The sequence below is a fragment of the Rhincodon typus genome, chromosome 33 (genome assembly GCF_021869965.1).
Source record: "Rhincodon typus isolate 14 chromosome 33, sRhiTyp1.1, whole genome shotgun sequence".
NCBI lineage: Eukaryota > Metazoa > Chordata > Chondrichthyes > Orectolobiformes > Rhincodontidae > Rhincodon > Rhincodon typus.
The window spans coordinates 20,073,745-20,096,728 of record NC_063364.1 but is presented as its reverse complement, the minus strand read 5'-3'; the positions used below and the strand labels follow the sequence as shown (position 1 = coordinate 20,096,728).

The window sequence follows — 22,984 nt, the reverse complement described above, 5'->3', positions numbered from 1 at the left end:
CCCTGAAGACTTTTGTATGTTTTAATAGGTTTCATTCTTCCAAACTCCAATGATAACAGGACCAACCTCATCATAAAACAGACTCTCTGTTCCCAGCATCAATCTAGAGAATCCAATGACAACACATCTTTAAATAAAAACCAAAAGAACTGCGGATGCTGTGAATCAGGAACAAAAACAAAGTTGCTGGAAAAGCTCAGCAGGTCTGGCATCTGTGAAGGAGAAAACAGAGTTAACGTTTCGGGTCTGGTGACCTGCTCTGAGGAACCACATTTCTTCCAGCTGGATTCATTTCTGCATTATTGATGGAGAAGGCAGTTTTGGAGGTATGCTGTTGTTGCTGCATGATTTAAATACACCTGGGATGATATGGGAAAGACACACATCATGCCTTTCATCAAGTGAATGCTCTGGGTCAGGACCTCTTAAATTTTCAGCAAAAATTGATGCAGCTCATTGCAACTTCGCTCAAATGTTTTTGATGATGCAGATCAAGGCTACAACATGGGAAAGGACGAACATGGCAAACTGACAATAATATTGATGAATGATTTGTGCCACTTGAATTCCCAACTATGACCCGGATAGTTATTTGAAGGAAGTGACAGATTGCAGGTCGCATGAATGAGTAGCTGGTCTTCCTGCTATATCTGTTGCTACAACATCCTCCTCTTTATTAGTCTGTATCATCTCATCACGATTTTGGGGCAACAGCATCCCGCTTCTCATCAGTTAGGCATCTTTGTGCACAAATGGTTGCACACTACAGTGCTGCCATGAAGGATGATGCACTAAGATTGCAATGCAAATTTAATGTTGATCTCGCTGTCTGTGCACATTATCTACAGCCATAACATTGTATTCTTTGCTCTGTTCTATTACCCTAATGCACTTTGCATGGAATAATCTGCCTGCACTGCATGTAAAACAAAACTTTTCACTGTATCTAGATACATTTGACAATAATAAATCAAATCAAATCAAATCAACAACTTGATGTGGTTTGTGGATAACAGTGTTCTGTCCCACACTGATCTTAATAGCTACATGGAACTTTTTAGAAAAAAAATCTGTGCTCTGCTTCAGTCCATGGCTGCCAAAAGAGAATAATTCAGCAGAGATGAAGAGTATTGGTTTGGAATGGTGTTGACTATAGAGTGGAGCCCTGCACTATGACCCAATCTGCCCTTAACTTAAGGCTTAGCTTGTACTTGTCCCTTTTGGTGTTGAACTGGTTGGACATCCTTAACTGCTGTGCTCCACCAAGTAATCTGGGTGTAGGTATGATAAAGTGATTCTAACTGTTTATTGACACTAGACACAAACATTACTACAGTCTAATTCAAAGTGTGGCTTCTCCCACAGTCTCCATCTCAGACCTTATTTCTGCTCATTCATGAAAGCCTTATCAGCTACATCACTTACTGATTCCTCCAGAAGCATAGCCTTGGTGTTTATGAGACCATACTTCCAGTCTGTCTTCAGAACAAAGGAGTCTGGTCCATGTAATTGGCACTAACAGATGGCACTGTGACAGCCAGCTGGGAAGCTATTATTGGCTGGTGGTGCTACACAGAATTGCTGCACATTGATCTTATTGCAAGGTACTGACTTTGTGTTCATCGACTATACAAATGCCATCAGTGACTTCTTAGATTTTGGAGACGCACGCTATTTGGTAAAATGTGACTTGCTGCCTTAGTTATTCATTGCTGCTTTCCTAGTGACCAAAGTTTAGATCTGCAGAACAAGGTATCAGCCTCTCAGTAAACAGCACATTGGCCTAGATTGTAAACTGATTTATACCGTACTGGAAGACGGTGCTGCAGGACATTTGCAACGCCTCCATCCTGACTCAATTGACGGTAGCAGTGGACCGCAATGATTACTTGATGGTACAACTGGAAGTCTCCCTACCTCTGAGCCAGAAGACACCGGTTCAAATCCCACCTGCTTCAGAGGTATGTCATAACATGCCAGGAGACCATTGATTAAAAGTATCTACAACCGGTCTATGGTGTAATGGCATATCATTCTGTTGGGGCAGACTGGCTCTGGGATCACAATGCATTATATCATTTCCTCCTAGACCACCAAATGTCACAAGTGGGAGTGTGTTAAATGCTCAATCTAGCATCAGTGTTGAGTGAATTTTTAAAAAGGCACTAGCCACCCTAACTTAAACTTGCATTGTTGACCTCACCCCATCCCACCCCCAGGTGGAGCTTTGAAAGCCACTTTACAGATGGTCATCTCTTTCAAAATCTTCCTTCCTATCAAACACTCTCAAACCATTTTTGCACAATGGCTTATTGGTGTTTTTAACAGACAAGGAATCAGTCGACCTTTTAAGAAAACTTATTGCATCGTCTATTAACCTGCTGCCCTATGAAGTTATTCCACTCTATTACTTGTGAATATTCCGAATTAGTGAAGGTTTGCTAAAAGACTGGGATGGCTTACTTTTGTCCATTAAAGACCTCAGCTGCATGAGTACAAAACAATGGTTTTATGAACAGAAATTTAAACACAGGAAGGCTCAAGTAAAGATGAGGTGGCTTTGATTTGATTTATTACTGTCACATGTATCTAGGTACAGTGAAAAGTTTTGTTTTGCATGCAGTACAGGCAGATCATACAAAGAAAGATCTTGAAATAGAGAATAATAAAAAGATGCTGGAAAAACACATGTGGAGTGGAGTGAAACAAAGGTATTATTTCAGATTTCTGATCTTCCATCAGAATTGAAGAAGCATAAGTAGGAGATAATCACTGATAATCCAATGATGAATTCAGGAGAAACAGCTTCAATCAGAAGGGCAAGCAAGGTGGCTCAGTGGTTAGCACTGCTACCTCACAGCACCAGGAACCTGGGTTCAATTCCACCCTGGGACAACTCTGTGTGGAATTTGCACATTCTCCCTGTGTCTGTGTGGATTTCCTCTGGGTGCCCTGGTTTCCTCCTACAGTCCAAAGATATGCGGGTTAGGTGGATTGGCCATGGGAAATGCAGGGATAGTGTGGGGAGAGGAGTCTGGGTGTGATGCTCTTGGACTTGATGGGCTGAATGGCCTGCTCCCACACTGTAGGCATTCTATGAAAGAATAGTTAGAATGTACAACTTGCCCAGCACAAGGTATGTTGAGGTTAAGGGATGCAGGATAACCACAATTGGGAGAAAGGAATAAGGTATACTGAAAAGATGTAGGAAGGACCCAGGGCAAACAAACAGCTGGAAATCTGAAGCAAACAGAAATTGCTGGAGAAACTCAGCAGGGGTTTGGGCAGCATCTGCAGAGAGGGAGGAATCAGTGTTAATGGTTCAATTCCAGAAGGAGCTTGAAAAAGGCGGTATTTATGCTGACACTTATTTTCAACAACTCATATCCCCCACTATCATCCATCTTGCTTCTCTGCTTCCCAGGCTTACTATCAACAATCCCTTTATCTGCCTGCCCTTTTCTTTTTTTCCCTCTCTTGCTCTGGACTCTTTCTCCACCCATTCTGAAGAAGGGTCACTAGACTTGTAATGTTAATGCTGATTTCTCTCTGCAGAGGCTTCCAGATCTGAATTTCTCCAGCAATTTCTGTTTTTGTTTAAACAGCAGACCTATATTTCAAGGTATTATCCCTTATTTTTACTTTCCCTGGAGTTATTTTGAGGACAATCTCTGGGGAGAGTTAATCTATTTGTGTTTTTGTGAATGTGTTGTGTGGGTGAGGTCACCAGTGGGTGTTAAAGTCTTCCCCTCCCCACTCCCTCCCCCAAAACTCCCAGCTCTTAAATGTCTTCACATTACAGACCTTATTGTCACACACCTCTGGAGCAGATGGGAATTGAATCCAGTTTCCTGGTCCAGAGGCAGGAAAACTACTGCTATACTACAAAATCCCTTCCAGCCCAGCTTTTATGGTTAGCCTCACCAGCAATGCTCCCAGTCTCCACCAACACACTCCCCTCCTTTCCCAGTTAAAGCACCCTTTACATTATGGCACAAGAGTCAGTCATGCTGGAACCAACTTGTGTGAAGATGAATGCCAGTAGAGAGCAGTGGAACCCAGAATAGCTTGTTTCTGTGTTGGAGGCTACTGTGCAACTGTACTGTATGAAAATGCTTTGTGATCACAGTAATTTTCTCCCCCTTTATTTTCACAGCAGTAACAGAATCCTTTAACTCCAAAAGCTTGGCCCTGCAAGCTCAGAAAAAGATCTTGAGCAAAATGGCTACCAAGGCAGTGGCCAATATGCTCATTGACGACACAAGTAGTGAGATCCTTGATGAGCTGTACAAAGTAACCAGAGATTACACCAGTGACAAGAAAGAGGCTCACAAAGTCTTGAAGGATTTGATCAAGATTGCTCTAAAAATCGGAATCCTCTACAGAAATAACCAGTTCAACCAAGACGAAGTGGAGGTAGTGGATAAATTCAAGAAGAAGTTAAATCAGGCAGCTATGACAGCAGTCAGTTTCTATGAGGTTGAGTTTACCTTCGATAGAAATGTTCTGGCAGAACTGCTGACTGAATGCAAGGATTTGCTGCACATTCTGATCGAGCGACACCTCACTCCCAAATCCCATGGACGCATTGATCACGTTTTCAGACTCTTTGCAGATGTGGAGTTTTTGTCTGAGTTGTACAATCCCGTTGGAGTTTACAAAGAGTATCTGCAGAAAATCTGCGAGGGCATCAACAAACTGCTGGATGAAGGCATCATCTGAACTTTACTGCCTAAACAAAAAGAAAACATTTGAATTCCCACCATCCACTTGTCTTCAAGGGACCCATGTACCATCATTGCAGGGTTTGATGGTCTATTCCCATTGTTTGTATTTGAGTGCCACAGAGATTCCTTTTGTCTATGATTGTTATACTGTAAGTGTATGCATTTGAAAACAAACCAGATTGTGAACCAATTTTGTTGCTATGGAGGAAGAGTAAATTATCTGCTGTGACAATGCATGTTAAAGAGCTTTTTGTAAAAATTTAAATTACATTTTCACTGGCACAGGTTGGGATGTTTATAATACTGTTATCTTCAGATGTTAAAAGTATTTTCCAACACCTCAATCCAAGTAACAATGAGCTATTATGTTCAGAAAAATTATAACAATTCAGTAGTTTCAGCTAAACAACCCATAAAATGTTGCTCCAATGTTGCTGAAAATGCAACAATAGCTTCGGTCAAACATATTCGTTGTTTAAGCAGAAAGCCACTCAGCCCAGTGGCTGTGCCAGATCTTGAAAAGAATCCCCCCCATAGTGTCATTCTTGCTGTCCATTTCCTCTTGTCACTTATTTATGCAAATGCCTTTCAAAAGCTACTACAGATTGTGCTTCCACCACTGTTTGGTAGGATGTTCTTACAACCCTCCTAAATTAAAAAACAACGCAGACTCACAAGTCAGTCCAGTGACCATCTCAGATTCCAAAGTATATTCAACGCTTAGTGGAGAGGGAGAAAAAAATACAGACTGTTTTCTAATTCAAAGGCAGATAGACGACAAGACATAGGAACAGAAATTAGGCTATTCACCCCATCGAGTCTGCTCCGCCATTCAATCATGCCTGATAAGTTCCTCAACCCCATTCTCCCTGAAACCCTTGATCCCCTTGACAATCAAGAACATATCTATCTCGTCTTAAAGATACTCAATGGCCTGCCCTCCACAGCCTTCTGTAGCAGTGAATTCCATAGATTCACCACTCTCTGTCTGAAGAAGTTTCTCCTTATCTCTACACTGTTGCAATACTTAAAACCCAGAACAAGAATAATACCACCACATCTTGCAAATGTCATAGGAAGAGTCAAGTCATCTTTTCACAAAATAAGGAGCCACACCATTTCCTGTTAACTACTTGTTTTCATTTAAGTAACAACATAATCCTCCAGGCCCAATGAAGTACAGCCATGTTTCCCACACTAAGAATGCAGCTGGTAGATGGTCTGTCATTGAAATAACTCCAGAGAGGCCAGTATCCCGTCACCAAGTCACCCTTCACTTATACATAGAGAGTCCTTCACACTGATCCAGTTCCCTCACAGCCCGTTCTCAGAGTGAACAGGATGTCTGACACTTCTATAATTAGCTGGCAGCCAGGGCTCCCAAATTGAATCAGGTTAACAGTCACAATCAGGGAACTCATTTTCTGAGGTCCACCTGGCTGACTGCATTACAATCACTACATTCCCCCCGCTGCAACTTCCCGAGTTCAAAGACGTGGGCCAGTTTATTTTTGTAGCTCCTCTTGGGGTGTTTAAGCACTGGGTCAGATTTCTCCAGCTCTGCTTTTGATATGGGTGGTGTGTAACACACACAGAAGCTCGCCTCTTGTGCCCGGAGCATCTCAGAAAAATTCACTCTCCTCCTCAGGCAGCAAAGGCTTTGAGGTGGTGGCATCTATCATGTCAATATCAGATTCCGAGGTAGCTTCGACGCTTGAGGGAGAACCCACGGGAACAGTTGGAAAAGCTATTAAGGAGACAGGCACATTTTGCTCCTGCACCATTTATGAATTTGCAGCTTTTATATGACCCACAGGCTTGTTCAGGACCATCATACCCACATGAACTTTATACGTCACTGGACCTGACCTCATGTTGACCATACCTCTTACCCATGCAGGGCCATTCCTGTGGCTCCCACACCAAACTTCATCCCCTGAAGTAAACTCTCTCTCTCTCACTTAGCAGAGTCGAGTGTTCAACATTAGTGTTCCTAATATCATTTCACCCTCCCCTCACCTCCGGGTCCAGGAAGATCAGATTTAACCTGGTGCGAGTCTTCTCCCCATTAGCAACTCTGCTGGAGCTATCCCTGTAGTTGCATGAGGTGTGGTCCTATAATCAAATAGGAACCAGGGCAGTTTGGTATCGAGTGAAGCTGTAGGCTGTTTCATTAAACCTGCCTTCAAAGTTTGGTCTGCTCTTTTTGCCAGACCATTGGATGATAGATGGTATGAAGCTGTCCTTATATAGGAAATACTCAGATTCTCTGCTGGAAGATGATGGCCCGTTATCTACGATCAACATTTCTGTGGATCCATGTATTGCAAAAGATGCGGGTAAATTTCTATCCTTGTCCCCGTGTTTGACGAATGAAGTCTATGCACTTGTAGCCACATTGAGTGGGCACCCACAATGACTAAGAACATTAAGCTCATGAAAGGACCTGCATAGTCAGCATGTAACTGAGCCCAGGGTTTACCCAGCCATTCCTACAAGTGTGGGGAATCTGCTGGTGGTAATTTTTATCCATATTGGCATTCCGTGCACTGTGCCACCAATGCGGCTTTGTCGGCCTCCAAGCCTGGCTGACCAACACCTTCAGTTTGGAAACCCCTGGATGACCCTGATGGAGTTCAGCCAGTATCTGGCAGTGACCTTTGCTTGGGACAATCACTCTCGCTCCCTATAGTAATGTACTGTGATCTGGTCTTGCCAGGCCCCTAAAGGTTTCAATTCTGGTTGTGACAGCCTTTCGGTTTCCCCTGTTTCAATTTTTGCCAGGACCAGTTCTTTCTACACCCAAAGTCTGATATTATCAGCTGTGACTAGAAATGTATTCAGAAAGTTTAAAACTACTATAGACTGTTCCAGTGGCAGTACCCCTCGGGGTATATCTGCCAGTGGGAGGCAGCTCAATGCATCCGCTACTTAGTGTTCCAACTGGTAATTATACACACTTAGTTTTGGAGCCCACTGCCAAATTCAACCTAAAGCCACAGGCAGCACTGCCTTGTCCTGTTTAAGTAGACCTAGCATGTGGTCCCTTATTTTTACAAATTTACATCCGTAAAGGTATTGGTGTAACTTCTTGACTCCAAATATGACCGCCAAACCTTCCTTCTCTATCTGGGTGTATTTATACTCTGCATTGGCCAAAGGCCTGGATGCATATGGTTTTGCGCGTTCCTCTCCAATGGACCATCGATTAGCTAATACTGCCCCGATATGCTGTACAGCAAGGCTTCACACGTCAACAGCAGATCTCGCTTGGGATCATACTGTGCCACCACCTTAGAAGGTGATAGCTGTTTCTTCACTCCCTGAAAGGTTTGGCTTGGCTGTATGACCATTTCCAACGCTGACCCTTTTCTAAGGGTTGATGAGAAGCTGCCAGGATGGAGGCCAGGTTATGTATGAACTTTCCGTAATAGTTCACCAGCCCAAGGAAAGACCGAAGCACCGGTACAGACAATGGGAGGCGGGGCATCTTTGATCACCCTTACTTCTGGGAATCCTTATCTAACCATGCAAGTATGCATGACTTATGTCCAACTTCGAGAAGGTCAATTCCCCTGCCAGCTTTGTGTATAAATCCTCATACAGCTGTGAAAAATGGTTTACCATTTGTTTAAAATCCTCACAAAGGCGAACCAACCATCAGGCTTCACAATCTGTACGACTGGTGCTTCCCATTCTGCAAAATAGACTGGTTTGAGGATTCTTTCACTTTCCAGCCTTCTGATTTCTGTCTCTAATTTGGACCTTATTGCAAATGGCACTGGGCAAGAATTGTGGATTTGCTTCCTGGTCAACATGCAAGGGACTTTGACTTCTTCGATAGTTCCTAGACCTTCCTGAAAAACATCTGGGTATTTAATTAGGTCTTCACTCAGACAGCCATTTTCTAATGGAAAAGTGCTGAACCAATCTAGGTGAATCTTTCTCAACCAATTTTGCCCCCATTAAGCTTGGGCCTGAGCCTTTTACTTAAATCAGTGGTAACTGAACCAGCTGCTTCTCATGAGAGACCGGAACTGAAGTTGCACCCTTAATCTGTAAAGGTTCCCCGGTGAAGGTTGTCAGTCTAGCTAAGGTCTTGCACAATTTTAAAAGTTGGAGTCCAGAGTGAATTATCTTAAAGACCGGTTCTGCGATCACTGAAACGGCTGTGCCTTATCAACTTCCATTAGAACTACCAATTAACCTGAGGTTTATTTTGATTGGTTCTGATGTGGATGTTGCTAAGTAATGTAACTGTTCCAAACCAGATGTAGGTGAACTTTCCAGGGTGTGCACTCTCCTGGACACCAGCCTATGAGCTCTCTTACTCAATTTAGGTCTGGTGGGACTCTTCCTGTCTCAAGTCTGCATACTGACAGCAACTACAATGGCTTGCCAGCCCAGATCCTGAAGAAAATGTTTATCATCATTGGGCTGAGGCTTGGTTTTGTTTTGGGACTTTGTGAGGGCTGACCTGGAGTCCCTCTGTTCAGGGTATATCCTCAGTGGGGCTATGCAATTGCCTTCACTCAAGTGGTGTACCCCAAGCTCAGTCAGACAGGTGATGGTGTCCACTTCCATCGGCATACCCTGCAACTCTCATGCTCCACTTGTTGTGTTTTCCAATGATAAGCCAGATGTAGCGCCTGTTTGAAGTCCGGTTGGGTGTCAGGTAGTAGGCGCTTTACCATAGTTACATCATTAATCCACATACCAAACGGTCTCTCATTAAGGGTTAAAACAAAGTCACATGTCTGCCAATCATCTTAACGTAGTCAAAAATCCCGATACAGATTCCCCTGGTTCTCGATTTGCTAAGTAAAACAGAGTGTCTCAGAATTAGAGGAGGCTTGGGGTCATAATACTCCTCAAGTAAATCCATCAACTCTTGAAAGGTTTTAATATTTGGTGCCTCAGGGAAACTTAGGCTCCTAATAACTGAAAAAGCTACGGGCTCACAAGCTGTCAGGAGAATTACTCATTGTTTTTCATCTGCACCAATGTCATTTGCCCGGAAAAGATAATGGAATCTTTTCAAATGCTGGGCCCACTCTTTGACAGCAGGTTCGAACGAGTCAAGCTTCCTAAATAACGGCATGATGCCAGGAATACTTTCCCCAACTCAAAGACAACTGCTGCTAGTGAGTTTCTTTAGCAGGGTGCTTTTCTCTTGTCGCCACTGAAATAACTCCACAGAGGCCAGTATTCCACCAAATTATTTACACATCAAGAGTTGTTCACACTGATCCAGCTCCCCCAGAGTTAGCTCTCGGAATGAACAAGATGTCTGACACTCCTGTTCTTATCTGGCAGCCAGGGCTCCCTGATTGGGGCTGTTAATTTGGTCCAATCAGGGAACTCATTTTATGAGGTCCACCTGGCTGACCTTGTTACAATCACTGCAGCCACAACTGTCAAATTCCATAATAGAAACAAGTATGGCTCCCTTTTCCTTCAGCATCTTAGATAGACAAAAAAATTCTGCTCTCTGAATACCGAGCCAAGTTTTAGTAGCTCAAAAGATGTGGATAACTTGTTTTCTATGTACTTTATTTGTTTCTGTGGAAAATTGAAAGACAGCAAATCCAGGGACACTATATTCTAAATCCAAGGGTAAGAGTCATAGTGAAATGCACACATTATCACTCTCCATGAACTAGATCCAGGGATTTTGAATAGAATACAAAAGCACCTTAAGATAAAAATGTGAAAGGTCACAAACAAGCAGATGCACTCACTTAAACCAACCAGTTGGAGATGCTGTCACCAACATAAAGTTGCAGTTTCTGAAGAGGGGCTTTTTGATCAAGTAAACAAGAGCAGAATGGTCTTCCTGCTTTAAATGCTTATTTTTGACAGAAAGCCTTAAAGATTCTTGTGAAATGTCAGTTAAGTTTCTAAATAATTTCAAAATAAAACCAATGCTAAGAACTTAGCAAACTGTCACTTTAAATGACAGTCTTTGGTCCTATAAAAGTCAAACAATCTGCAATTTTATCTTAATTTTCAAATAATTATAATGTAAACTCAGTTTTAAGGTTATCTTCTTCAAACGTTTAGTCTTTTGTTCTCTATCTGCCCTGTATTTGGATTATTCTTAAACGCTTTGGAATATATACAATGAGCCTGTTTCCTTGGTTACTAAAATCACTACTGAAATAAATACAGTGAAGGACAAGGAGGGGCATCAATATCTGTAGGTTTACTTAGTTCTCAAACAGCCGACCTTTCGCTGGTCTGTTTGAAAAACATTTATGAGAAAGTAATGAATCTGTATTATTGGCAATTTTCAACTAATGTAACTAATAATTCACTGAAGCCATTAATATTTTGTAAACAGGCTTGGGGGCTGTTTATAACTCACCTTGTGTCATTAATGAACTTCACCAAAAGTGCTGCTCCATGTTTCTCTGCCACATTCTGGGCCACATGCTGGAATAAAAAGGCAGGAAAGCTAGGAATAGGGAAACAAAAACTGAAATTGCTGGAGAAACTCAACAAGTCTGGCAACATGTGCAGAGAGAAACAGAGTTAATATTTCAAGTCCAATGACCTTTCTTCAGAACTGACACTTAGAACAGTAATCATTAAGTATTTTGTAGGGCTAACCAAAGCACAGGAGAGTGGGGGGTATCCACCTCAGCTCAATCAGAGGTAGGCATGTTAGTTTCTGTGTTTATATGCACATCCATTACACAAAACTGGCAACATGGGGCAAAAGCTGCTGTGGGATTTTCAGGAGCAGAATGTAAAGAATCTACTGACATTAAAACACATTACCAAGGAGGTAAACAGCGTCTGCAGCTATCATAATGATTTAACCATACAGTCTTCAAATCAACCAAGTGGTAGGCAAATCCCAGTTAAAGCACTTAACTTTGATATCAGCATCAATCCTCGTTACTTCCTTTTTACAATTGCAACACTGTTGTATGGAACATTTTCACAAATTGATTTATCATTGACCTCACACAGAATTTTGTTCACTGGCAGTCTCACATAAACTTGAAAGAAAGGCCAGAAAGAGAAAAAGCAAAGAAACAAGGTGGTGCAGTGTCTTAAACACTGGCTTATTGCCTTTAGGTTCACAGTTGGAATCCACTGTGGACTGACGCAATGAAAGCCACCTTTGTCTGTTAACTGTGAGAGTCCTGTGTGGAATAAATGAGCATTTTCAAACTAGCTCCCAGTAGGTACAGACCCTCAGCACCGAATGGCCCTGATTGACAATCACTCAGAAACCACAAGATATCAGGTCTGGAAAATGAGAGCAATGTTATATTAATTTAGTGGGGAGTATAGATTCTCATGGCCTGACAGAAGTAACTCTACTCTGCATTTGCATGTTGTACACTTAACTGTGTAATGCCTGAATGTGTTGACTGAAATGGGAAAGCAGATCTCTCAGTGCAAAGATTTTTCAACTTGCTAATGATCTGTGATAAATGTATCACCAACACAGCTGCACTATGTTCAGTTAGCTCAATTTCCAGACTGGTATATCCCATTAACTAAAGGCAATCCAGTGCATCATGCCAAAATTAAATCAAGTAAAAGCTGTGTTCTTTATAAAGCTAGCCTTTTTTAAAAATTACTTTATATTAACAAAACATATCCTTCATTTTCAAGCAGAGAATTAGCCCAGCTGTAAATTGACAAACGGAATATGCTGTAAGAGTTGTTCCATCCAAAGGTGGTTGGATAGCTCAGTTGGCTACTCACCAATGTTCCACGCACGATAATCGGTGCCAGCATACTGATCACAGCATTGATCTCCAGTTCCTCGAGGCGCTGTCACTCTCAAGCTTCGGATGTCTGTATAGCCAGCATAAAAGTCAGAAGGAATGTTGCTGGATGGCAGCTTTGCAATACAGAGTGATGTCAACAGCATGGGTTCAATTCCCTTACTGATTGAGGTTACTGTGAAGGTCCTGCCTTCTCAATCTCACCCCTGCCCTGAGGTGTGGTGACCCTCAGCTTAAACCCCAATCACCTCTCTAATGAGAAAGCAGCCCTCTGGGACTGTGGCGCTTTACTTTTACCAATCCACTGTATGTTGGCATGAACAAGTTAGCAGCAGTTTAGTTACTAATTCCTTCAAAACAAAACCTATCACTTCTGATAGTCATTTGCCAAGGATCTTTTTCCTCCATCTGAGGCAAAAAAATTGGATTTTTAAAGATTATTTTGTGATTGATATTTTAGATTTGCTCTTGTCCAGATGAAGTGAATGTCAGATGGTGCAGCATTCTTCTGCTAGTCTTAATCATAAAATTTCACTCGTCAGGTTAAAAAAAAATCACTGCCTAACAAACCTAACCTCAAAAGATCCTGTACAGCATCAATGTGCCTTTTAGACCTCTTCAAACACCCGTCTATAATTGCAACCACATTTTTGTCTACTGAGCTCCAACCTCCTGAACTAAGAATTGGGTTGGGATTTCACCAAACTGGTTGCAAGTTGTTATGAAAAATAAAGAAACTAAAACAGAAACCACATTAACAGGTCAGGCAGCATTTCTAGAACAAGAAACAAAACATTTCAGGTCAACAGCCTCACATTGGAGAGAAAATTCTTGGCAAATGCAAAATGCTGGAAATCATAAATATGAACAAAGTGCCAGAGATATTCAACATGTCTGGTCACATCTGTACAGGTCAGTGATCTTCAATCAGAAGAGCTTCAATTGTACCCGCCTGAACTCTGTTCAAAATTGAGGTTCCATTCTATGGGGCAGAATATTATGTTCTGCTAGTGGTGAGTTTGGAGGAAGGAATGGCATTTATATAGGCAGGGTGATGATATACATGAACCCCTCCGTCTTTTTTACATTTTCAAATCAACCTGTTCAGGGATGTTATGACTCACATCTCGAACAGGTGGGACTTGAACCCAGATCACCTGGCCCAGAGACATGGACATTACCACTGCTCCACAAGAGCCCTCAACCTCAACACGATACCCCATCACCCCTCCCCATCAGAATTAAGCTCTAAGCAGGAAAGCCTAGACTTGACCTGCCTTCCCTGCCAAATTGAAGCCCATAAGCAGCCAATTAATGATGTCTTAAGGGTGTCACTCCATTTCCGCTAGAATTAATCTGGTTGTAAGCAGCCAATCATCATGCAGAATGCACCACAGATGAGACTGTGCAGAATGCTTGCAGTCTGTCGGGGATAAGCAAGTGGGCCCTCATTCAAAGACTCAGTCAAGGGACCCAATAGAAACCAGTCCCTCCTTGTTCTGACTCCCCTGACATCACCCACTGTCCCCTCTCTGCCTTGTATTATTTGTGGCCTGTGTACTCTACAATCCTGGGAACCTAAGGGATAGCCTCCTCATTGGCACTGCTGAGCACAAAGCGCACGCTGGGCAGGATTCACAATCCAGGCTCCTGATTTCAAAGGGAGATCTGAAGGGGGCCTTGCCATTGGCGATTAGGTTCACCCACAGACAAAAAGGACAGAGGATGAGAGGTGATGCCACAATGACATTCCGTTGTATATTTATTTGCCAGTAGTCAACTGTGGATTATGACGATCCATTTGAAATGTGGTGTCACGCACATCAGCAAGTGCTTTCCACCAGTATGACACACTTGCCAAATGCAGTATTACCTTGCTGGCAAAAAAAGTGAAAGCATTAGCCATTAATCATTATAATCTGAGTGTTTTTTTTTGGCAGAACATCAGTGAAGATTCAAGTTCTACAATGCAGAATGCCTCGACAGTTAGGAAGTCTGGGAGAAAAGTTGAAGCTGATCTGTTTTTGGGTTACGTAAAGCTCGGTTACCTGAAGGGTGTGGAACTGCTGCAGTCAGAAAGAGGGGATGGAACATAGAAATTAAAAAAAACATTAGGAATCAGACTAAGAGGATCCAGGTAATGATTATAACATTACCTCTTCTTTGGTGCATTGATCTCAAGTTGTGACAAAGACTTGTAATCATGGTACACATCAATGCCATTGGGTATATTATCTTTTAGTCTTCAATTGCAAATCATTTCTAAGTTATAGCCACAACAGGAATTATTCACTGTCCCAGCTAACTGATTAAATTCAAATAATCCAACAGTGCAAGGTGAAATTTTAGACTTTTAACCAATACTTAGGTTACATTAATTTGATTTGGATTCCTTTGAATTTAGAAGTTTGATGGTGAACTAAGTGAGGTGCTTAAAATGGTAAAGGGATTAGATAGTGTGGATACAGAGAAGTTATTTCCTCTAACAAGGGCATCCAGTACAAGGGGATACAACTGTAAAAATATAGAGTTTGACCATTTAGGAATCTCATTCTGCCAATCAAAAAACTGGAATTCTCTCTCTTGTAAAAGGCTATAAATGCTGGGTCAAATTAAATTTAAAACAGATTGAATAGGAGTATAAAGATTTGGAACAAAAGGCATAACTATACATTACCCACAAGCTATTAGAATGGCAAAGCAGGCTTCTGGAGTTGAGTGGCCTATTCCCATTCCAGAAGAGTGTATTATAGATATTAAGCTGAAGCTTCATATACCTATTATAGTGAGAGATCCCATTGCACTTTTGATAAAGAAATTGTTTCTGTCAGTGTTTCTCTAAAACATCCTCCAAAATCAGACCAACTGATCATTAGCTCATTATTGTTTGTGTATCCTAGCTGTCCAAGTCAGTTGCTGCATTTGCCTACATAACAAACATGACTGCACTTCGAAACTGTTCTTTGGCTGCTAAGCACTTTAGAACCTCCTGATGTGAAAGGCCTATACAAATACAAGTTCTTTTTTTTTCAAAGTAACTATCTTTCACTGTGAATCAATAGCTAGAGGAAGTACATTTTGTCACCAACCAGAACACTAGCAGCTGATTCAAAAGTTCAAGTTGAATTTGCCTCACGACTGCTGACTCTTTCTACGCTTTTGATATTCGGATATGTTCAACATTATTGTACGTACTTGCTAAATTTTTATTTTAGCTATGTCCCTTTAGTTTTTGTTCAATTTTTCTATTGCACATAACTGTACTGTGTTGATAGGCTACAATGTGAATGTAAAATCGTCTCAAATGGTCAATCTGCAACCTATTTTTGAAACCATATTTCAATCACATTTGGTATATTTGGCTCTAGTAATGCACAGACTTTGTATGAACTATTAGTCATGTACTATAAGTTTTCCATGCATTTTAAATATGTATATTAAATGTACTGTACTTTTAAACAACTGTCTGTTTTGTTACGTGATTACACATCTAAAGAGTTGGTAAATCCCAGAATGTTGATAGTAGCGGATTCAGTGATGGTGAAGCCATTGAGTGTCAAGGGGCGATGGTTAGACTCTCTCTTGTTCAAAATGGTCATTTAGACCACACGTGTGTCAGACAAAATTGCCTGCCACTTACCAGGCCAAGCCTAGATGTTGTCCAGGATTTGCTGCATTTGGACATGGTCTGCTTTAGTATCGGAGGAGTCACAAATGGTGTTGAACATTAACCAATCATCTGCAAACATTCCTAACTCTAACCTTACGGTGGAGGGAAGGTCATTGTTGAAGCAGCCGAAGATGGTTGGGCCTAGGACACTATCCTGAGGAACTCCTGCAGTAATTTCCTGTGCGCCAGGAAGACAGATGCCCAACATCACAACCATCTCCCTTTGTGCTAAGCATAACCAGCAGTGTTCTCTCTCTTTGAAAAACATCTGAGATCTTTAATGTCCATCTGACAGAACAAACAATACCTCACTTTTAAGTTTTACTCAAAAAGACACAAATTGAAACAATTGTATACGTTCAGTTGACCTCATTGCTGTATTCAAGCTACAGATATTAATTCAAAAAAGCTAGCTCAAGAGCAATTTATTGTCTGAATAGAAATAAACACATCATATTGCAGGGTCACAATGTTGATGAGAACATGTTTCCAGTCCCTTCGATCCAACTCAGCCATGCCAACCAAGCGTCCCAAAACTAAACTAGTCCACTTACCTGAATAGCTGCCCCGTGTGAACAACTACATTCATATGCAAGTTAATGCTCAGTAATAAACAGGGCCGGGGGGGGGGGGGGGTGGGGGGTAGGCTCAAGTTAAATACTGTTAGTTTTGCCAGAGTTTATACTTTTATTATTTTTATTTTCCCTGAGCCACCAAATGCTCTACTAGCTCACTTCAATACATATACATTGCTCTGGTGAGTGAAGAGGGAATGAACACTTAAGGTGTGAACAGAAAGGATGCAATTCTGAGGAACTCCTGCAAATGTCCAGGATCTGATTTGATTGGGCTCCAACACTAGTAGCTATCTTCTACTGTGCTGGATATGACTTCTAGTGAAAAGTTTCTTCCCATTTCCCATTAATTTCAATTTTACTAGGATTCTTTGATGCTGCACTGTCAACTACTGCCTTCATTTCGAGGACAGTCACTCTTGCCTCATTTTGAGATTAGCTCTCACATCCATGTTTGGACCAAGGTTGTAATGAGGTCAGGAATCAAGTGTTAATTTTCCATTCTGCCATGGCCAATGAGCAGGTTATTTTAGAGTAAGTTTCACTTAATAGTATTGTCGTTGATCCCTTCTATCACATTGCGATTATTGAGAGTAGACCAATTTAGTAGTAATTGGTTGGTTTGGATTTGTCCTGCTTTTTGTGGACAAGAAATAACTGGCACAGTTTCTACAATATCAGGGATGTGTCAATGCTGTAGCTCTACCAGAAAAATCACAGATAGTGGCAGGACAGTGCTGGATCAGAAGTCTTCAGTACTATGACCAGAATTCTGTAAGGTCAAAAAGTCTTTGTAGCATCCATTGTCTTAGACCATGAGATATAGGATCAGAATTAGGCCATCTTGCCCTTCGAGTCTGCTCTGCCATTCAATCATGGCTGATATGTTTCTCAATCCAATTTTCCTGCCTTTTTCGCATAACTTTTGATCTCCTCACTAATCAAGATCCGATCTTTCTCTGTCTTAAAGACAATTTTCAATAACTTGGCCTCCACAGACTTCTGTAGCAATGAGTTCCAAAGATTCACCACCCTCTGGCTGAAGAAATTCATCCTCAGCTCAGTTCTAATGGGTCATCCCCTCACTCTGATGCTGCACCTCTGGGTCAGAGTCTCTCCTGCCAGTGGAAACTTATCTCCACATCCACTCTATCCAGGCCTCTCAGTATTCTGGAAGTTTCAATGCAATCCCCCACCCTCCTAAATTCTCAGTACAGACTCGGAGTCCCCAACCTCCTCATATGATAACATCTTCATTCCTAAGATCATTCTTGCAAACCTCTTCTGGAACCGCTCCAAAGCCAACACATCCTTCCTTAGAGACAAGGCCCAAAACTGCTCACTGTATTCCAAATGCGGTCTGACCAGATACTTAAAACAGCTTCAGCAGCACATCCCTACTCTGGTGTTCTAGTCCTCTTGCAATGAATGCTGACATTGCATTTCCCTTCCTCACTGCCAAACGAACGTTAAGAGAATCCTGAACTAGGACTTTGTGCTTCGGATTTCCAAAGCCTTTACCGGTTCTCTGCTTAGAAAATAGTCTACACCTCTATTCTTTGTTCCAATGTGCATAACCTCACATTTCCCACATTGTATTCCATCTGCCACTTCTTTACCAATTCTCATTCTGCAGCCTCCCCATTTCCTCAACTGTACCTCCTTCCACCTACCTTCATCTCATATGCAAACGTAGCAACAAAGCCCTCAGTTCCTTTGTTCAAATCGTTAATCTATAATGTGAATATTGTGGTCCCAACACTGACTATTATGGAACTCCACAAGTCACTGGCTGCCATCCTGAAAAACATCCCCTTTATCCCCACTCTCTGCCAGTCAGCCAATCCTCTATCCAGGCCATTCCCTTGCCCCTTACACCATGGGCTCTTATTCAGCAGCCTCCTTTCGTGCACTTAAAAGACCTTCTGGTAATCTAAATATCCTCAGATGTTTCTGAGTGTGAATTGAATCAGCTGGCATCTGCTGTGGACCTCAGGAGAAGGCCATAATGAATCATCCGCTTGTAGTTGAACGTGGTTACATGTGTTTCAACATTGTCTTTCCACACAGATATGCTGGGCTACCTCATCATTTAGAATAGGGATGCTTGTGCAGCGTCCTCCTCCAGTGAACTGTCAATTGTTTACCACCACTCACGACTGGATGCGGCAGGACTGTAGATCTTTGATCTGATCAGTTGGGTTGTGGGATTACTTAGCCCTGTTTATTGCGTGCTGCTTCTGCTTTGGGCATGCAGGTTACCCTGTGTTGTAGCTTCACTAGGTTGATGCCTCATTCTTTAGGCATGCCTCTTCCAGTCTTCATTGAGCCAGAGTTTATTCCCCAATCTGATATTGATGGAGGAGTGCAGGATATGCGGTGTCATAGATAGATTGCGATTGAAAATAATTCTGCTGCTGTCCTAAAGATCCTCATGGTTGCCTGGCTCTGAGCTGCTAGATTTGTTCTGAATCTCTCTCACTTAACATGATGGCACTGCCACACAATATAGTACAGCATATCCTCAAAGTGAACATGGAACTGCGTCTCCATAATGACTATGTGGCGGTCACTCCTACCAAAACTGCAAATAGGCAGATTGACGACGACTGGGTCGAGTGGGTTTCTTTTTTTCCCTCCTCCTCTCAGTTTTTTCACCACTTACTACAGTCTCAGTTTCTCATATGCTTTCCAGACCTGGTTCGTAGCGGTGCTCCTGACCTATTCTGTGTTAGACACTGAAGCCCCACACCCAAGATTCATTCTTACATGAAATTCTGAGACCCATCTTTATTCTGTCCAAGGAGTTATTTGATTATGGAAAATTACAGTGCCTATGGATTAATCATAATCCCACAATGTTGACACGCCACATTGCCAAAGACAATGATAATCTGCCTTGGAGTATTTTGTGTCAATCGGATTACACCTACACCACTCATTTCATTAGCTGTATGTTATGAAGCTGACAGCTAGATAGCAAAAAAAATGGAACCAACCATCAGTCCCAACAGCTGAGGTTGATTGTGTAAAATAAGTAAGACTTGAATTTACAAAATCTCTCAAACACATCAAATTGACCCTCAAACTTCTTCAGTTATTTGGAGACCAGAGTTCTGTACCATTAAATGTAACTACGTTGCACCAATAAAATATCAAATAACGATGAGATAAATAGCCAATGAACCTTTTGTTTTGCTGGTACTTGTCTTCATTTAAAGCTCTTTAAGATCTTCACTTAGTATTTAAAATAAAAATATTTATCTTAAAGGTAGTGCAGATCAAGTTAAAAGGTTTTTTTTCTTTAAGTAATGTACATAGTTCATGTGTGCGCATTATGCCTTTGAAGAGGGAGTAAAGAGAATGGTAAAAGAAACAGTAAATATTTCACGTCAAATTAAGTATCACTAAGAAACCAGTCTATGTCACAGTTGATGTCTACTATCAACTCTGGCTGGTCAGCATCAGTGATGAGTTTGAACTAATGCAACTGCAGGTTGTAAAGTATGATTCATAGTAAGATGATATGGAAAACGGCTGTGTACTGAGAAATAGGATAAAATGAAGTCATAATATGGCTAAAAGCTTTTTTGGCATTGTATGTTTATTAAATTACAGGTGCTTAAGAAAACCATAATAAAACACCTACAATATGGTATTTTTATATATATAATATACATATCCATTATTAAATAGGGAGGTTGTACCATAAGGACAACTCAACTTGGATTATTATATTATACAAACATAAGGCTTTGGGTTAGTCTTCAATAAACATTAGTAAATTACATGCAGAGCTGACCTGTTTCACCATGAAAAGTCTTCCCCGATTTTTACTTTTATCTTGTCCACAGTGCAAAAATAAGAAGCAAACTCACTTAATTATAGTGCAACAAACCAGTAGAGCTCTTGTAATGAATTTGAGTGTTTAAACTAAAATGCTTGAGTGGTAAATCGCTGCTTGGTACAGGTACATTGTTTCACTGCTCCAGTATTTCAGTTCTAACTACAGCAAATGAGATCCAATATTAATGCTCAATACAAAGAATACAGGTTTGATCATTTCGGTGCTTAGAAAAAGACAACAAAATATATGTACAAAATACTTCAGGTATTTGAATAGATTACCAATATTTCAAGTTGTACCACAGGCAGAATAAATTGGTGTGCACTTTGGTGAAATTTTAAAGATGAGAACTTTTAAGCTTACTTGTAAACTGTAAATATATTACAGCATCCCAAGGCTCCTGGCATTTAACAAAAATGTAGGAAACTGTGCAATTATTTCATCAATCCCAACATGTACAACATTTCAAATACGAATGAAACATGTTTGATCTAATTTCTTCTCATTTCCAGCAGTGCACACTCGGAATTTCATTGCTGCATCTTGACAATAGCCAAGGTCTCAACTGAAACTTCCATTCTAAAAAAATACTTTGGAAATGATATCAAAGTGAAATATTTGAACATCTCTCAAAGAAAATCACCAGGAAAACAAGTCTATCACAGACACTACAAAAATTGGTCAAGTAGGTGCTGGGTTGGTAAAGTTTTAATTATTGCAAAATCTCACTCCCCAGTTAAATGTCACTTACAATTGTTAACCACTTTCTTGTATCACTGTTCTAGAACAACCAATCTTCACCGATCCTCAACAAGAAATCTTGCACCAAACACTTCAGCCATTTGAGTCCAATCTACACAGTAACCTCTGCAAACCACAATGAAGCTTACACAAGCTAGTCTAGTTTTGGCTCGAGTTTTTGCTAAAGTTGAACTTTTTGCATCACCTTTTGGCATTCATATAACATACAGTCTGGAAGGACACTGCAAGGTGATCGCAGCCACACTGATAAAATCCCACCATGAAATCGACAGTGAAGTAAACAGGACGTCGATGGTAGCAGTTGACATGCTATTATCCCTTCTGTTCCTGCAGAAGGAAGAAAAAGTTAGTTTGGACAAACGCTCCATACCTAGCAAGTGAAAATACGTGTGTGGTAATGCTTACTTTCGCAAACATACATTTTATAGCTAGTACTGCAATACCAAATGCAAACTGCGGTTTGTGTACTGGGAGAATAGTCCCATCCACCAGTTTCTGAACCAAGACAACTCCAATGCCTTCCAGTTGAGGTCAGCACATAAAAGCATGCTCAGTGTGGAGCAAGTTGCCACAGCATTCCAGGAAAGAGGGAGAACATGCTCATTCACACCTGACTGTCCACAACACTCATGAGCTGAAGCCAAGTGGCATTCTTTCCATGAAATGGTCACAGGCGGTTAATTCAGTATCATTTCTGCCCCCCATCCCCGACTCAAACCTAAATAAATAAAGAGCATATTTTAAACTCTGATAGCGATGTTAAATTAGACACTCAGAACTGTGCTACTGAGAAGGATGAACAGTTAATAGCCATTGAAATAAAACAAAGTAGTGAAGATGGTTTCAAGTTGCACACGTTCTTGCAGTTTACAAATTCCCCTGGACTGCTGGAGTGGTGATAATTAACTTTATTTATGGTCAATATTTGGCTATGATACATTCATCCTAAATGCCTGTTAAAAAATTCCCATCAAAAAGGTCACACTGTATAAAAGTAGTGGATTAGTCTTCTCCACTGTTCACTGTTGCCAAGAGTTGAGCCATGCACAGCAGAAAGGCCTCCAGGTTCAATTCCTGGTCAGAGTTCAGGTTGGCTGTTAGGTGGGACAATGGTCAGATGTCTAAAGTGGCCTGGGCTCCCCAGAATTGCAAAAACAAAGAAAACCAGCTAAGAAATATTCACACAAAGACATCAGGTGAGGAGAGGCTGGGTTTTTGACTGTACTGTTTGAACAGAGTTTTGTTATCAAACATTCATGCAGTCTCTGATGATACTAAGTTTCTTAAATGCTTAGTTCTGTTATGGTCTACTGACCATGATGCTTTCACCAAATATCCCTATTCAAAACTGATTCAAATATGGCAGTATAAAAGGGCACCCAAATCAAAACAGGAGCCATTCTCAATAAAGCAGACAGGGTAATAAAGACCAGTGTTCAGTACTACTTATTTTCTCTTACTCAAGTTGCTTCCTCAACTTTTTCTAAATTGTTTCCAACAGAGATTGTGTGGAATGTAAAGAAAATTACAGAGGTTCCCAAACTGAAGGTCAGAACCTCCAGAGGGGTTGTGAACTGACGTTTTGGGGCCACGAACTCTGACACAGCAAAGCGAGTTAGCGAATGAGTTCTAAAAGCTGCATGGCTTCTCTACAT

At 41.2% G+C, this 22,984-nt stretch overlaps 2 protein-coding genes across 7 annotated transcripts in view; one reads left to right on the top strand and one right to left on the bottom strand.

Moving 5' to 3' along the window:
* Window positions 1-15,890, top strand: part of tnfaip8l3 (tumor necrosis factor, alpha-induced protein 8-like 3) — a 109,123-nt gene extending 93,233 nt beyond the window's left edge. For 3 of the 6 annotated variants that reach the window (XM_048616057.1, XM_048616060.1, XM_048616061.1), the window contains exon 2: window positions 4,157-5,598. In XM_048616057.1, the coding sequence (XP_048472014.1) occupies window positions 4,157-4,722 (566 nt within the window). In that variant the 3' untranslated portion in view covers window positions 4,723-5,598. Of the gene's footprint in view, window positions 1-4,156; window positions 5,599-14,415 lie in introns of those variants that run through there. The other 3 variants (XM_048616059.1, XM_048616058.1, XR_007265436.1) reach the window with 2 other exon arrangements.
* A 4,416-nt stretch (window positions 15,891-20,306) lies between these two features.
* ap4e1 (adaptor related protein complex 4 subunit epsilon 1) overlaps window positions 20,307-22,984 on the bottom strand; it is a 59,449-nt gene continuing 56,771 nt past the window's right edge. Inside the window, exon 18 of the mRNA XM_048615735.1 lies at window positions 20,307-21,656. Within this exon, the coding sequence (XP_048471692.1) occupies window positions 21,490-21,656 (167 nt within the window). The 3' untranslated portion in view covers window positions 20,307-21,489. The remainder of the gene's footprint in view (window positions 21,657-22,984) is intronic.